This window comes from Haliotis cracherodii, unplaced genomic scaffold (genome assembly GCF_022045235.1).
Source record: "Haliotis cracherodii isolate W230 unplaced genomic scaffold, xgHalCrac1.p SCAF_7, whole genome shotgun sequence".
Taxonomy (NCBI): domain Eukaryota; kingdom Metazoa; phylum Mollusca; class Gastropoda; order Lepetellida; family Haliotidae; genus Haliotis; species Haliotis cracherodii.
The window spans coordinates 5,862,143-5,878,791 of record NW_027266330.1 but is presented as its reverse complement, the minus strand read 5'-3'; the positions used below and the strand labels follow the sequence as shown (position 1 = coordinate 5,878,791).

The 16,649-nt window shown below is 44.0% G+C and overlaps 1 protein-coding gene across 2 annotated transcripts in view; it reads right to left on the bottom strand.

The window, feature by feature from the left end:
* Positions 1-3,062: 3,062 nt before the first annotated feature.
* Positions 3,063-16,649, bottom strand: part of LOC139447440 (monocarboxylate transporter 13-like) — a 28,061-nt gene continuing 14,474 nt past the window's right edge. For both annotated transcript variants that reach the window (XM_071228787.1, XM_071228788.1), the window contains exons 4-5: positions 6,710-7,447; positions 3,063-6,196 (exon numbers count right to left, since the gene is read on the bottom strand). In XM_071228787.1, the coding sequence (XP_071084888.1) occupies positions 6,015-6,196; positions 6,710-7,447 (920 nt within the window). In that variant the 3' untranslated portion in view covers positions 3,063-6,014. The remainder of the gene's footprint in view (positions 6,197-6,709; positions 7,448-16,649) is intronic.

Genomic DNA, 16,649 nt, shown 5'->3' with positions numbered 1-16,649 from the left:
TCAATTTCCTTTATTTCGTAGTTTATCGGAAGTGTTTGAGGCTAGTGAAATATGAAGAGGGCTTGCAATATAACAAACACTCCTGGCCAGTGAACTTCAAGAAATAATACAATGTTTACATGAAATGCAAATCTCAATGGACTGTTTCAGTGTATTAAGCCGATGCGTTTTAATGGATATGCGTGTCTGGCCCGGCCGCCATGACATGGCTGACTGTTGGGGGCAACACTACATTTATCCGCACGCACCCACTCAAACATTACATCGACCCGTGAAGGTCCGGGCTTGAACAGGTTTCCAGCAACCTGCATTCCATAAAAAGCTACTGTGCTTGTCGTAAAAGGCGACAAACGGGATCGGGTCAGGCTCGTTGGCTGGGTTGATCGTTTCCCAAATGCGTGGATCGATGCTCAAGATGTCAATCACTGGATTGTCTGGTCCAGACTCGATTATTTACAGACCTCCGTCATATAGCTAGAATATGACTGATTGCGGCGTTAATCAACAAACAAACACTACACTGAATACCTGCGCAAGAAAAAGAGTCCGTTGTAAATACGCATTTCAGTCAAGGTAGTATAGAGACAAACGTATTCGTTTACAAATGTGGAGGTTGTTCGTCGTTGAGTAAACACAGTAACACGATAACGCGTTTGGCTTTAATTGACATTTAGCAGTGTTAAATCAACGATTAACCACCTCAAAATTGAAAACAGAATAGGTTTATCTCCTAATTGATCCATGATGTTAAAATTCTAATTGTAAAACTATTAAGTATAACTGTAAGTAAGATATGTATTTGTTTTGCTTGAAGTATGAATTTTTCATTAATCAACATTTCTAAATTTGCATGTTTTCTCTATTCACACAAGACCTTGAAAGTGATAAGATCCGGGTTACAAATTGATTCCAGCTACCTATGCTGCCGTTAAAAGATTACTTAATGGACCGGGTGGGCAGGCTCGCGGTGACTTGGTCTTTGGGTTTTCGTTCCAACTTAGGAAACGCCGTGACAAAACGGAAATATTCTCTTTAAGGAGGAAATAAACCAAGGTCTAACTTTCTCTTTCCATAACACCACTGCTGTGTTATTTTTCAGGTGCTCATAAACTTAGAACTAAATATTATATTGATTTGTCACTCTTTGCAAGAAAAAAGGTACCAGGTAACATCCAACGTACTGCACTGTAGTATGCGGAATATACCAAAAGACGTTAAAAGATGGTACTTGTTGTTACCCTGTGTGGCGCTCGGCATTAAGGGGCTAAAACAAGGACTGGTCGGCTCGGAGTCAGTATACTGTGTCTGATCGGGGTATTCATGTTAAACTGCGGCATGGTATCTCAGTGAGCTAGCAGTATAAATCGGCATCAGTCCGGACTAGTACAAGCAGCCACACACACATGTGCATGCACGTCGCTATATAAGTGCAATAATCTTGGACGCGACGTTAAACCCCATTTCACCATACCTAGTATCCGGAATACCACTCAGTCCTCATTCACTGTCGCGCGTCGCTGCCCATGACGTCACTGTTTTATGTGTTTTAGGGATATCTCGTTCCATTCCTAACCAGAGCGTTTCGGGTCTGCACATGGACAGGTTACCTGCAGCTTTTGCATGGCATCCCGTTTTGATGTGTATAGACAGACTGTTGTCGTTATATTTTCGGAATATCCTATATTTCGTCGAGAAGAACCACTCGCCCCTTGTCGGTTATTTTCCTGACTAGTATCAGTCCGGCAAGAGTGATGTCCCTTCTTTAATGTCAGTCCTTTTGGCTGTCTGTATTTGTATCTGTGTTTCCCATCTCCCGCCCGCCCTGAATTTTCATTCCGACGTGAAATAATATAAATGTCTTTTATCTCAATTTTCCCCGTCGCTCTGAAAATGTATGTCCCAATGTGATACATAGAATACTACCATTGCTCTCTCATGAATACACAAAACCTAGGTCAGCTTGATCCTTCTTCAGGTAATTTATTACAACTTCGTTTCCGAAACAAAGCGCCCCGATCTACGTCATAAATTAATTTAACGACGATTTCCAAGTGTTCTAAACTATAAAAATTCATAAATCAAGTTACACATTTATTTTTCTATTCATTCCGCCCGCACCTTTGTTGGTTGAGGTTGGAGATGGGGAACGCATAAAAATAAGTATGGCGTAATGGAAGGGACACGAAAACTATTTCCTATGATGACAACGAGATATCATCTCTGTATTTTGTAGAGGCCCATCTGTGTGTGCAGGAACGTGGACGAATATGTTCCTGTTCAAACGGAACAACACGTCAAGTGTCAATCAAATGAAGCCACAGTAAAATATAATCTCCGACCTCCAAATTCTATTATGTGTTGTTCTTGTTGAAAGTCTATCACACATACATATGTCAGATGGCAACAATTCTGGTGATTACGTGGGAATTCGGGGATGTCATACTTTCTCATCTGTCTGGAGCTGTGGAATTTTTCAGACAGCATGACTCCGTCATCATGACTTTTACAAGATTGTACAAACATTTGTATGTTGTTTGTTTGTTGTTAAATGAAGCACTCGGCATTAAAAAAAAATATATGACGGCAAGCCGTAAATAATCGAGTTTCGACCAGACATTCCAGTGACTGACATCATGAACATCGATCTACGCAATTGGTATACGATGACATGCATCAACCAAGCCAGCGAGCCGATCCCGTTAGTCGCCTCTTACCACAAAAATGGTTGCTGGGGACTAAACAACCGGGGAAAAAAGTATACACTTGAAAATTGGATTGGACTAACAAATTACAAATGTTATCAAAACGTTACTAGACCGGAAATAGTCGCCGAAACACTGCAAACTGAAACACAATTACTACTCTCGAATAAAATTATCTCCATTGATAAAAACATTTCTTGTTTGTTGCATTTTTAGCCACCATCAATTTTTTGTGTAACACTTTCTTTTGCCCTGCTGCATAATTGTAACCCCGAATCCTCACGGCGCGATTGTACAAACAACCAAAACATGGTGAAACATGATAGTTTATTATTATCATTGATACATTGATAACATTGCCATTTTGCCAAGTTCGTATAAAAATATCAGAAATATGAATGTTGTTTATAATGTTGACGTAGCTTTATCACAGAATGAACTGCTTTTAGCAGTAAAAATGTTTGTGAAATGTTACGTATATGTACAGACAGTTTTTATTACCATATGAAAAAATGATACCAAGAGCAAATAAACTTATATCTGCGCCGACTTTGTAGGGCTCGGGCCTCGTATCTCGCTATACAGAGTTACGTCCCTTAGCCGTTCCATGATCCGCTGTGGCCACAGGTTTTTCCGAACGTTACCGTAGTGAAATCGTCCAGATTAATGAATTTTGAAAGGGATTTGTGTGCCCTTTCCGCTTTCTCCTCGACGTATATAACGGTAATTGTGACAGTTGGGTCTGAGCGAAGTGACACAGGTCTAAGACGTTTACCACTTCGGTGAAACCCATGAGCACGGGTATGGTGCAGCCAAACCAATGATGAGGGCGAAACTCGGATTCGAACCCATGATCATGCAAGCAAATAACTGCACCGGTGGCGTGATGTCCGTTTTAACGGGATCCGGATTAAAGAGGTGTTACACACATGTATTTCATTTTGGTGTATAACTACGCGGCGACATGGACTAGATTATGCCCATGTCGGAAATACTGATTATGATGATGATGATGATAACAGAGTTCGCGTTGAACAACATTTGTGTTACATGACGGCGCGTCATTTTAACGTGGGAGGAAAGCCCAAAGTGATGCAGGTCTCAGACGTTTACCACCTTGATGAAACCCATGAGGAAAAAGGTGCTGATGAATCTAGAAACATAATCCGGGCGAATAAGGGATTCGAACCCATGATCCATGGCTCCTGGTACGCCAAAGGGACGCAATTTATGCACAGAGAATTGCAGTACTTCAGACAACTGAACCAACCTGTTACCCGATGATGACCATGAATGTATTGACGACGATAATGGTATTGAGTATGATCATTCGGATGAAGAGATCAATGCAGCAATGATGATGATGATGATGATGATGATGATGATGATGATTTAAACGGCAGATGCTGCCGATGACGATAATGTCACATGCAATCTTCTGTACAATTTATACGGTTCTATAAAATCGTATACCAAACAAAACAGACGTTGCACAAAAACACTTGTATAAGAACGATATTTGTTTGTAATAAAAAACAGTGCATAGAGTTGTATACAAGCGTGGTTACCCGAGACAATTTACAACAGAGAAACTACCACGCGTGTAGGGATAACAACTTCTGGTTTATGGCGTGTAGCTAAATTCAATGAACAGAAGTAGTTACCCATAAACTTGAATTATTTCTTATTCACTCACTGACTTACCAACAAAACCGTCATCACAATTATATGGAGTTCGACACAAGCGGAGTGTGATAATTGGGCCATAGTAGAGATTCCGCCTTCATCACCTCGCCTACCTCGAATTCGATATATCAATTGCATAGGTACGCCCTGTGTTACAAATGTTACAACGTGAACAACTGGTTCACTGTACCAGTGCAAACAAGACGTACTCCACACAGTGTCATCTTGACACTCTAATTGCATAAATGCTCATTTTGAATTGTTTTCTCAGCGTTTTCCCGTTCTGTCGACATATTTCTCAGAATATATGAGATACAAGTCTTTGTCATATTTACCGTTATCAGTAAATATGATATAGAAAATTCATTTGTTTTGGAATAAAATAAATATCGGACACACGGTGTACGCATTGTCTTAAAAGTTAGATCCGTACTGATATACATCTTGAAAATATAGGGGTTGCGTTTCTCTTTTGAGAGAGTGTAGTTACATTACGACAAGACAAAGAGTTAATATTTGATATTTTTTCATTACCTGTGATACTTAAAGGTGAAGAAGAATACTGTTCTCAAGAACTTTCCTTTCAAATTTTGGGTTGCTGAATTCATTTTATATGTACTACTCAAAAGAAGTTAAAGAACACCCTATTTTTTCATATTAATCTGTAGTGGCTGATGGGTACTGCAACACCCACCCTTCCAACTGTCGGTGTTCTTTAACATATTTTGAGTAGTATACATTGGGGTGAAAAATGTTTCTCTGGCATTGTCTCGTCACAGTTTACACAAGGTGAAAGAAAGAATTTCATTTCAAATTTCCCCAGTGATATGAAGCATACAGTATTATCCATACTATATGATTGACACTTGATATTGTATAAGGGTTCAACGTGTGCCCAGTTGCATCTTCCCTTGGCACGGGAATTAACTGACTGTAGAGGTCCAGTTTCCAGCCTTGCCGAACTAGACTGGAATTTCTGGGCTCGATTGTAGCGCCACCAGTGGCTATTACGAGCTATGTCCCTTCTATGTCCCTCCTATTGACCAATCAGATTCCAACTCTCATAACCCGTGCATTTGCGTCGCCGTCATATAGCTGGAATATTGCTGAGTGCGGCATTTAACAACAAACAAAGCTTTGCATGCATTGCAAATCCTGCAATCAAACGAAATCTGTTTTCCACGGTTGTCGATTTCGTTACGCGGGTTTGATTGGACAATGCATAGACTCGTTAGTCCTGTCAAAAGATAACTCTTTATTCCAGCCTAGTTGGGCAAGGGTGGAAACTGGACTTTCCTAGTCAGTTAACTCCCTTGCCTCGGGAAGATGGCCCAATTGTGCTTGTTGGTGATCTTGGAGGGGACACAAAACTTTAAAAAGAGTCCTACCCCCTTACGTTTGAGAATAATTTGCCGAAGAAACAATTCATCGACGCACTCTTCCTAACACGCTTGATATGTTACAACTGTATTGCCGGGACGCATCCCATCTCAGTTCTTTGTCATCTCTAATTCAAATATCACATGATTATGCTGATCACATACCCATACATGGGTAAAAATTAATCTGTTGCCTAGCAACATCAAGTCATGGGTAAAAATTAATCTCTTGCCTAGCAACATCAAGTCATGATGCTGCCGGAAGTGGTTGTTTCTCCTCTTCAATCACAGAAACTTCCACATCTAACATTTCGTCTCCCGCCATCTTGCGGCAGGCTTTGAAAAGGGGGAGAACCCCTCCTAGTATTATAACAGATCCTCCGACGTAGAAGGAGGTATCGTAGGAGCCGGTTATATCGTAGAGGAGCCCTGAAACGACAATGATGGTATGGATAACACAAGACACAAAGTGAGTGAGTGAGTGAGTGGGTTAGTTGGGTTTGACTTCGCTTTTAACAGTATTCTAGTCATATCAGATAGTGTCAGCTTAAAGTGGGAAGTGCATGTCTCAGATGTTTACACTTTTGGTGAAACCTACGAGCACGGATCGATATGGTGCTGACAAACCTAGAAACATAATCAGGGCGAATCGGGATTCGAACCCACAATCGTAGGTTTTTGGTGTGTCCAAGGGACGCAACGCTGAATTGCGGCACCTTGTATGACTTAGCCCCCCAACCCCCATCTCTCCAAAAAACCCGAATACCCCCCCCCCCCCACACACACACACACCCCCCCCCCCCCCCCCCACACCACACCCCCCCCAAAAAAAACAAAACAAAAAAACAACAAGAAATAAACTAACAAACAAAGCAACTAAAAAAAAGAAAATGATAAATATAATCCCAAATATACCCAGATAAACATGGGAAAATCACTCACCAGCAAATGGCCCGCCAATCATCTGCCCTAGGGCCATGAAGATCATCAAAAAGCCATAGCCATTTGCAAATCTGTGGATTCCGAGAATCTGGACCAGAAGCGCGGGAAGAAGGGCTCCAAAACAGGCAGTGAAGAAGCCAAACAGCGAAGACAGTGTCACCATGGCAATGTAACTGTTGCTAAGCACCGGATAGAAACATGACGTCATCCCACTGAGGATGAAGCACACTGAATACACCATCACCACATTCACTCGCGGATGGTTACCAAACGAACCAAGAGCAAAGCGTCCAATCAAATTGGCGACACCAATAGATGACATCAGCATTGAACTCTCGCTTTCTGTGCGTCCACTGGCCTCTGCAAACGCCATGAGATGAAGATATACGATTGAGAGTCCAAAGCAGACGAGAACGTTGTTACATACTAAGAGTAGATACGCGGATTTTCGGAAGGCAGTGACGTCAAACACTTTCGTTTTTTCTTGTCTAAGCTCCACACGCTTCACGGGTCGCAAGACAGCTCCACACACACATATGTTCAGGCACATGGCGCCCAGAAGAAGAAGAGAACTCCGCCAGCCGAACGCGTGGCTTAGAAGCGAAATGATTGGCGGAAAGATGAACGTGCCCACACCAACTCCGGACACTGTTATTCCAGTAGCGATGCCTCTGTATTTCTCGAAGCACTGAGCCACTGCCGTGATGGCGGGGATGAACGAGATCCCAAACCCCATACCTGAAACAGTTAAGAGAATAACATGTAGTTGGTGAAAACTAAGGGCAAGTGCATCATGGAATGGGGAATGTTAGAATGCGTTCTAGTAGGTCTGGAGACACGAGGGGCTCAGGTGTCTGTGCAGAGTTGCGTCCCCTGACACGCCAGAAACCTATGATCGTGGGTTCGAATCGTTAGGGGAGCCTAGTGGTTAAAGTGTTCGTTCGGTAACGAGTAATGTACGGTAACACCAGGGATGATTCCAAGGAAATATGTGCCAATAATAAAACTGTAAATTCAAATTGTATCATAACACGAACGTTGGGGTAGCCTAGTGGTAAAAGTGTTCGCTCGTCATGCAGTAGACCCGGGTTCGGTTCCCACATGGGTACAATGTGCGACACCAATGTCTTGTAACAACAGGGATGATTCATGGGAAATATGTGCCAATACAAAACTGTAACTTCAAATCGTATCACAAGCACGCCGTTGGAGTACCTAGTGTTGTTTTAAAGTGTTCGCTCGTCACGCCGAAGGCCCTGGTTCCATTCCTCACATGGGTACAATGTGTGAAGCCCATTTCTGGTGTCCCCCGCCGTGATATTGCTGGAATATTCCTAAAAGAGGCGTAAAACCTTACTCACACACTCACTTCACATCTGGCTTTCCTCCCACATTAAGCTGACACGCCGTGATAAAACTGGAATACTGTCCAAAGCGGCAGTAAACCCAGCTCACTCATCCACCTATAGGTCTAGGACAGAGCCTCAGTGCATGTATGATAATGACACTATTTGCAAATAGGCGGTTAACCTTCAACAGACCGCCTCCGTGGTCTAGTGGTAGAGCGTCCGCCCGGAGAGCGGAAGGTCCGGGGTTCGATCCCCAGCCGCGTCATACCAAAAGACGTTAAAAGATGGTACTCGGATGGTGGGCTCGGAGTCAGTATGCTGTGTCTGAGTGGGGTATTCATGTTAAACTGCGGCATGGTATCTCAGTGAGCTAGCACTATAAATCGGCATCAGTCCGGACCAGTACAAGTAGCCACACAAACACACACGCGTACATGCACGTCGCTATATATAAGTGCAATAATCTTGGACGCGACGTTAAACCCCATTTCACCTCGCCTCACCTCACCTTCAAGAGTTTTGGTCATGGAAAGAAAAGATGTTGAGTGACCTTGAGAAAAAAGCAACACAGAACCACTCTACCCAAGGTCACCTGTTTGTAGGGATGTGTACCAGGCAGTTCTTTACTGACGGTAAAGGGATCCATGTGTTAAATCATTAAGGACATAGAAAAAACAACTTGAAACAAATACAGAATTCATTGAGAATCTGTATTATGCCACAAGAAGCGTCATCCTAAAAATGTCCAGGCTCGCAGATAATTTGACATCCTGAGAACCACGAGAATGGATGCAGCGGTTAGTGTAGGTGTACCGAACCCTGGAGATACAGAGGGTGTGTGAGCCTCATCACTGGATGATTTGGTTTGGTTTGTTTGTATGTTGTTTAACGCCGGACTCGGCAATATTCAACCTTTATGACGGCAGTCTGTAAATAATCAAGTCCGTACCAGACAATCAAGTGGTTGATGTCATGAGCATCGATCCACGCAATTGGGATACGATGACGTGCATCGACCCGATCCCGTTAATCGCCTCTTACGACCAGCATAATCGCCTTTTACGGCACGCATGGTTTGCTGAAGACCTATTCTACCCCGGATCTTCACGAGGTAAGGTTCGTTGTATCTGGTGAACGGGAATTTATTCATCACATTTAATTTTTGTATGTTTTGTTTTACATTATAATATTAAATATATTTAAGCAAATAAACTGGTGCAAAAGTAAGTATACACCATGTTTGATGGTGGCTTAAATGAAACACACATGAAAGGGTTAGTCGATGGTCGTGAATTTTGAACGGGTATAATACACTGAAGAAGTTAGAGATCATGAATATTTGGGGGTATTTGTTATAAAATTGCAGTGTGTACAAAACTACATACATGTACATTATATTTTGTTTTCATAATCATTGTATTAGAGTGAGTGAGTATGGTTTTAGCAATATTCCGGTAATATCACGCCGGGGGACAACTTCACACATTGTACGTTGTGGGGAATGGAACTTGGGCCTTCGGCGTGACGAGCGAACGCTTTAACCACCAGGCTACCCCACCGCCCCCATTGTAATAGAAGCGAGATATATAGAAATGTTATGCTAAAATAACCAGTCGACCTTTTCAGTAGTGGAGGTAAACTTATTGCCTTACATCATCAACAGTGAGAGCATTCAAGATTTTTCTTTTTCCAAAGAAAATATATTCCAGACCAGACATACTAACACAGTGCTTTAAAATGATATTTTTGGGGGATCGCCATTATTGTGTTAAATTAATTTGAGATGTGGTGAAATGAGGTTGAACGTCACGTTCAAGATTATTCCACTTTTATAGCGACGTGCATGCACGTATGTGTGCGTGTGCTAGTCTGCACTTTCGCCGGTTTAATAGCGCTACAGCGAGTTTATCATGGATGTAATACTCAGATACATTATGCTTGTGGGTTCAGTTTGTTTGAAGTTCAATCAGAAGATGTTTGAAGTTGTTTCCAGTCAATGTGCGCGAATTCCGTTGTTGACCAATCAGAATGGTGGCTGTCCGTTACTGCTTAACTATGTTTTGTGACTGTAAACACCACGTGACCAAAACCAAGATCTTAATCTTAATCTAAACATATGTTATTACCCGCAAAATCAGGGCGAATACAGGATTTGAAACCAACTGTCATAGGTTTCTGGTACATCTGAGGGACATTGCCAACTTCTGCTCAACTCTTATGAACTCTTATGTACTGTGCTCATCGCATCGTGGCCTCTCGGATGACTGGGCCCACCTTGAAACTTGCTGCTGCTACTACTACTACTACTACTACTACTACTACTACTACTACTACTACTACCGATGCTGCTTCTGCTGCTGCAATGGCTACAACACTATATATACTGAAAAAGGTGTTGTGTGGGAAATATTTTATGGACGTTTCCATGGGTATTACGCCCGACAGCTTGGGCACCCCAGAATTAAATATTCTGCCAGTTTGAAGTATCTAGTATTTTTCCAGACTTCGCAAAATTGTTTTCCAAACATTATACCTATTTTTGGTATCGAACTCAGCTTTTCAAATGTTTTATGAACGGCATAGTTCATGTTCATGGGTGGTTTAATTGCTTGAGTATGCATAATACTCACTCACTCACTCACTAATACTAACATGGAAAACACTAGGAAACGTTTGAGGGAACAGTTTAGAAAAAGTATAAGATAACAGTGTAGGGAAGGTTTGCGGGAACATTTCAGGGAACGTTTCAGTGAACATATGATGGAACGTTTGCGGATAAACGTTACAGGTAACGTTTGAGGGAACACATTCAGGCACGTTTGAGCCATCTTCCCGAGGCAAGGACGTTAGCTGACCATAAAAGACCAGTTTCCAGCCTTTCCTAACTAGACTTGAATTTCCAGGCTCGATCGTACCGCCACCAGTGTCAATAACGAGTTATGTCCCGACCATGTCCCTCCTACTGACCAATCAGATTCTATCTCTCATATCTCTTGTATTTGCTTCAAATAAAATGGCGGCGCCCAGTGAAGACGATCTGATTGATAATCAAAATCTCTATTGTAATAAAACGGGTGTTACCCGTCGAAGTGCATCACATCACGTGAGCACCTTGATAAAAAACATTAAAAGATTCGCAAAATATCTGTCGACGCCCAGTTGGGGGTACACATGCATTGCAAACCCTGCAGTCGACCAGAATCTGCACGTTGAAATCCATGTTGTTTACAAACCGGATATCTAGTTCGTTACGCACTTATAGTCAGTTAACTCCCTTGCTTGAAGGACTCCATAACGAAAGTTTGAAGGGACACAATAGGGAACACTTGAGGGGACACCATAGGGAACACTTGAGGGGACACCATAGGGAACGTTTGAGTGGACACCATAGGGAACGTTTGAGGGGACACCATAGGGAACACTTGAGGGGACACCAGAGGGAACACTTGAGGGGACACCATAGGGAACACTTGGGGGGACACCATAGGGAACAGTACATGGAACACTTGAGGGGACACCATAGGGAACACTTGGGGGGACACCACAGGGAACACTTGAGGGGACACCATAGGGAACGTTTTAGGGGACACCATAGGGAACACTTGAGGGGACACCATAGGGAACGTTTGAGGAGACACCATAGGGAACACTTGAGGGGACACCATAGGAAACACTTGAGGGGACACCATAGGGAACACTTGAGGGGACACCATAGGGAACATTTGAGGGGACATCATAGGGAAACACTTGAGTGGACACCATAGGGAACACTTGAGGGGACACCATAGGGAACACTTGAGGGGACACCATAGGGAACACTTGAGGGGACACCATAGGGAACACTTGAGGGGACATCATAGGGAAACACTTGAGTGGACATCATAGGGAACACTTGAGGGGAAACTATAGGGAGCGCTTGAGGGGACACCATAGCGAACGTTTGAGGGGACATCATAGGGAACACTATAGGGAACGTTATAGGGAACACTATAGGGAACGTTTGAGGGAATACAATAGGTAACGCGTGAGGGGACACTTTAGGGAAAGTTTGAGGGAACACTACAGGGAACGCTTGATGGAACACGTGAGGGATCACCATATGGAACGTTTGAGGGGACGCCATAGGGAACGTTTGAGGGAACACTATAGGGAACGTTTGAGGGAACACTATAGGGAACGATTGAGGGAACACTATAGGGTACGTTTGAGAGAACACTGTAGGGAACACTTGAGGGAACGTTTGAGGGGATTCGATAGGGAACGCATGAGGAAACACCATAACTAATGCCTTAAGGAAAACCATAGGGAACGTTTGAGGGGACAATATAGGGAACGCTTGAGGGAACACCATATGGAAAGTTTGAGGGAACACTACAGGGAACACGTGAGGAAACACTATATGGAACGTTTGAGGGAACACTGTAGGGAACGATTGAGGGAACACTATAGGGTACGTTTGAGGGAACACTGTAGGGAACGTTTGAGGGAACACCATAGGGAACGATTGAGGGAACATTATAGGGAACGTTTGAGGGAACACTATGGGGAACGATTGAGGGAACACTATATGGACCGATTGAGGGAACACTATATGGAACGTTTGAGGGAACACCATAGGCAACGATTGAGGGAACACTATAGGGAACGTTTGAGGGAACACTATGGGGAACGATTGAGGGAACACTATATGGACCGATTGAGGGAACACTATATGGAACGTTTGAGGGAACACTATAGGGAACGATTGAGGGAACACCGGGGAAAATTTGATACAGGGCTGAATAGTGAGAAGCATGTGAGGCATACACAAGTTGACGACTGGTTCGAGGGGCGATTCTACCAGTGCATTCAAGCGCTGACGGTTGCATTAAGTCTTAATTGGTTTCGTCTATTCACGCATGCAGAGATCAGTCAGGCAATTCTAATTGTGATGGAATATAATCAATGTAGCCGTCAATGCTTGGCTGGGACCTTTACAGACCGTCACGTCAATAAATAACATGAAAATAAATAATAAATCATGGTAAAGTCGCAGTCAGAGGTGCGTTCAGTCATAGCCCGTTTAGTCGAATATGTGAAGGAAGACTGACCAACCGCTAGGCTTGTCAAGATCGGATTTCCATCCAATACAGCCTGGACAGAACATGTAACAGGCATTTGGTACCTGTTTTGGTCATTAAATGGGCATTTTGGACCTTTAAATTGCTTCTGACAGCAGTTTGGCCCTATAAGAGACATCAAACATTAATTTTGGGCTTTAAATGGCCTCAAAAGCATACCTTTGATGGACATTTAACGGGCATTTGGGGTCCTTAAATTGCATCTGACAGCTGTTTGGGCCTTTCAAGGACATCCAACATAAATTTGGGGCTTTTAAATGGCATCTAACGCATTTAGGCCTTTAAAAGCATATAATAGGCATTTTGGGCCTTTAATGGGCATCTTACTTGCGTTTTGGGCCTTTCAAGGGCATCAAACAGATACTTGGGGCCTTTGAAGACGCCTAACAGGAAAATTAGGTTCAACCATAAGACTTTACTGACATTGCGGACCCGCACAGGACACTGGATGTTTGTAATTGTAATGCGCAGATACTGTCACAGATCAGGTCTTGACGACAACGTATATAGACGGAGACCAGTTTGAGTAAACCAGCGAAGAGACCAAATGTCATACTCGGGCAAATCTCAGGTTCGAAACCATGATTAGCGAATCCGGGCGGAAACAAGGCAGGTAACTTTCCTGCGGCGCCTCTGACAACTGGGATGACCAATAAGCTACCTTGTCCATTGGTCACTGTCCTGCAAACGATACTGTTTCCAGGGAAATAAATGTCCGCATTATCAAAATTCCGTATCACCCAATAATGAATTTGTGTAATATCCTTTGCAATAATAGGCGTCTCTAACATCTTTCGTCAGGAAAGGTGAGGTGAGGTGAGATTAGGCGAGGTGAGGTGTGGTGAGGTGAGGTTAGGTGAGGTGAAATGGGGTTTAACGCCGCGTTAAGGATTATTGCACTTGCATGTGTGTGTGTGTGGCTGCTTGTACTATTCCGGACGTATATAGTTTAACATATATACCTTACTCATACACAGTATTCTGACTACGAGCCGATTAATTCTTGTTTTACCCTTTAATGCCGAGCGTCAGGCAGAGTAACAACAAGTACCATCTCTTGACGTCTTCTGATATGACGGGGCTGGGGATCGAACCAGCGACCTTCCGCTTTCCGGGCAGACGCTCTATCCACTAGACCACGGATGCGGACTCGTCCGGAAAGAGGGGATTGCAGTATGAGATGTGACTGGACTGTCGGCATTACGGGAACATCAACGCAGTGTTGCTTGTGGACTATATCATGTATTGACTCTGATACGATACTTCCCACAACATAGCTTAGCTTGATTTTTCTTTTCGAGATACAGAAATCAGATATGTTTGTTTGAACGCCGCGTTCAGAAATCTGAGAACTTAGAAACTTTAAGGCTGGTTGGCTGACTAGAAATATCACCTGACGCGACGTCAATGGGGATGTGCTCAGATCTTCACGCTGATGGATATCGCGTCGGAGAAAAATATCCTGTTATTATGAGACTGGATTGGCCGTCATGGTAAGTCTGTCAGCTGATAGTCACGGCTTCACGAGTAAAGTGAAACGAACACTTAAAGGAAGGCAAGCGTCAATATTAGGTCAAGGTCAAGGTCAGAAATAATAACAGTGGCATGCTCAAAGTAGTGCTATTATTACCACGATCACTGGATCAGTTTGCGCTCAAAAATCAAGGCCACGGTCAGAAATAATAACAGGGGCATGCTCAAAGCGCTATTATTACCCCCGTCACTGGATCAGTAGTCAAGGTCAAGGTCAGAAATAATAACAATAGGCCATTTATATTGTGCATATTTCCACACCTCTCAGAGACATGCTCAAAGTGCTAATATTAGCCCGGTCACTGGATCAGTGTGCACTCAAGAATCATTCTCAACTCCCTGGGGAGTATACAACCCAAGGTGTCAGTTAGGCGCAAGAAGGTTAACAACAACATTGCCATCTCATCCTACCGGGTACCCATTCACTGCTGGTGAACAGAGGTACATTTCGAACAGTCGTCGAAGGGGCAAGACGCCGAAACGCGGTCACCCATCCAACTCCCCTCCGCGACCGACGTTACCTAACTTCACCTGATTTGTGACCTATGCGCTGTGCACAGGACCACGGGCCACCACGAATGTTGGCAGCGTTAAAATAATGTCACAGCAACTAGGTCACGCTGTCACTCGAGGCTCTTTGAAAACCCGAGCTGTTTAGCCCAAGCTGACAGCTGTCAGTGTCGGTTATTGATAAATGTTGTGTTGCACGGGTTGTTATGACCTTGGTTTTTAATTAAAGGGTCAGTAAGTAAGCGTATGCCATATACACAGAGGTAAATGTGATTGTGATCGTGTTTATTTTATAATACCCTTTGTTGTATAATACCGAAGGCGGCATCGTTAAAGTGAGTTGCTGAGTGAGTATGGTTTTATGTCTAATGCAGCAAGACTTCAGGGTCGTGTACAAGAGTACAGAGGGGGGACTTTAAGGAGGTATTGAGTAAGTAAGTGAGTACGTTGGTTTTAACACCGCTTTTAACAGTATTCCAGTTATATCACGGCGTGTCAGCTTCATGTGGGAGGAAAGCCCGAAGAGATGCAGGTCTCAGACGTTTACCTATTCGGTGAAACCCACGATCACGGGTATGGTGCTGACAAACCTAGAAACATATTTGGGGCGAACCGGGATTCGAACCAACAATCATAGGTTTCTGGCGTGTCCAAGGGACGCAACTGTACTCAGCGAATCGCGGCGCCTTAGACGACTGGGCCACCCGTGCCCCCTTAAGGAGGTATTGATTGTGAGAATGGTGTGTAGGATTTTAGGGGAGAGAGAAGAGGGGTGGAGAAGAGCAGCGGGGAGAGGAAGGGGGAGGAGGTTTGAACTTGATATTCCACGGTATTTTGTATGAAGCATACTTGATGTACGATGATGCTAAAGTAGTTTTATTACTTCATGCATACTAAAACAGAGAGATCGACCAAAGAGTAAGTTGGAGATGGATGATGAGAGTTGAGTGTTAAATGACGGATGAGAGGCCGGGGTAGGGTTAGGGGTGAGGCCGGGGTAGGGTTAGGGGTGAGGCAGGGAGGGTTAGGGGTGAGGCAGGGAGGGTTAGGGGTGAGGCAGGGAGGGTAGGGATGAGACAGGGAGGGTAGGGGTGAGGCAGGGAGGGTAGGGATGAGGCAGAGATGGTTAGGGGTGTGGCAGGGAGGGCTAGGAGTGAGGCAGGGAGGGTAGGGGTGAGGCAGGGAGGGTTAGGGGTGAGGCAGGGAGGGTAGGGATGAGACAGGGAGGGTAGGGGTGAGGCAGGGAGGGTAGGGATGAGGCAGAGATGGTTAGGGGTGTGGCAGGGAGGGTTAGGAGTGAGGCAGGGAGGGTAGGGGTGAGGCAGGGAGGGTTAGGGGTGAGGCAGGGAGGGTAGGGATGAGATAGGGAGGGTAGGGGTGAGGCAGGGAGGGTAGGGATGAGGCAGAGATGGTTAGGGGTGTGGCAGG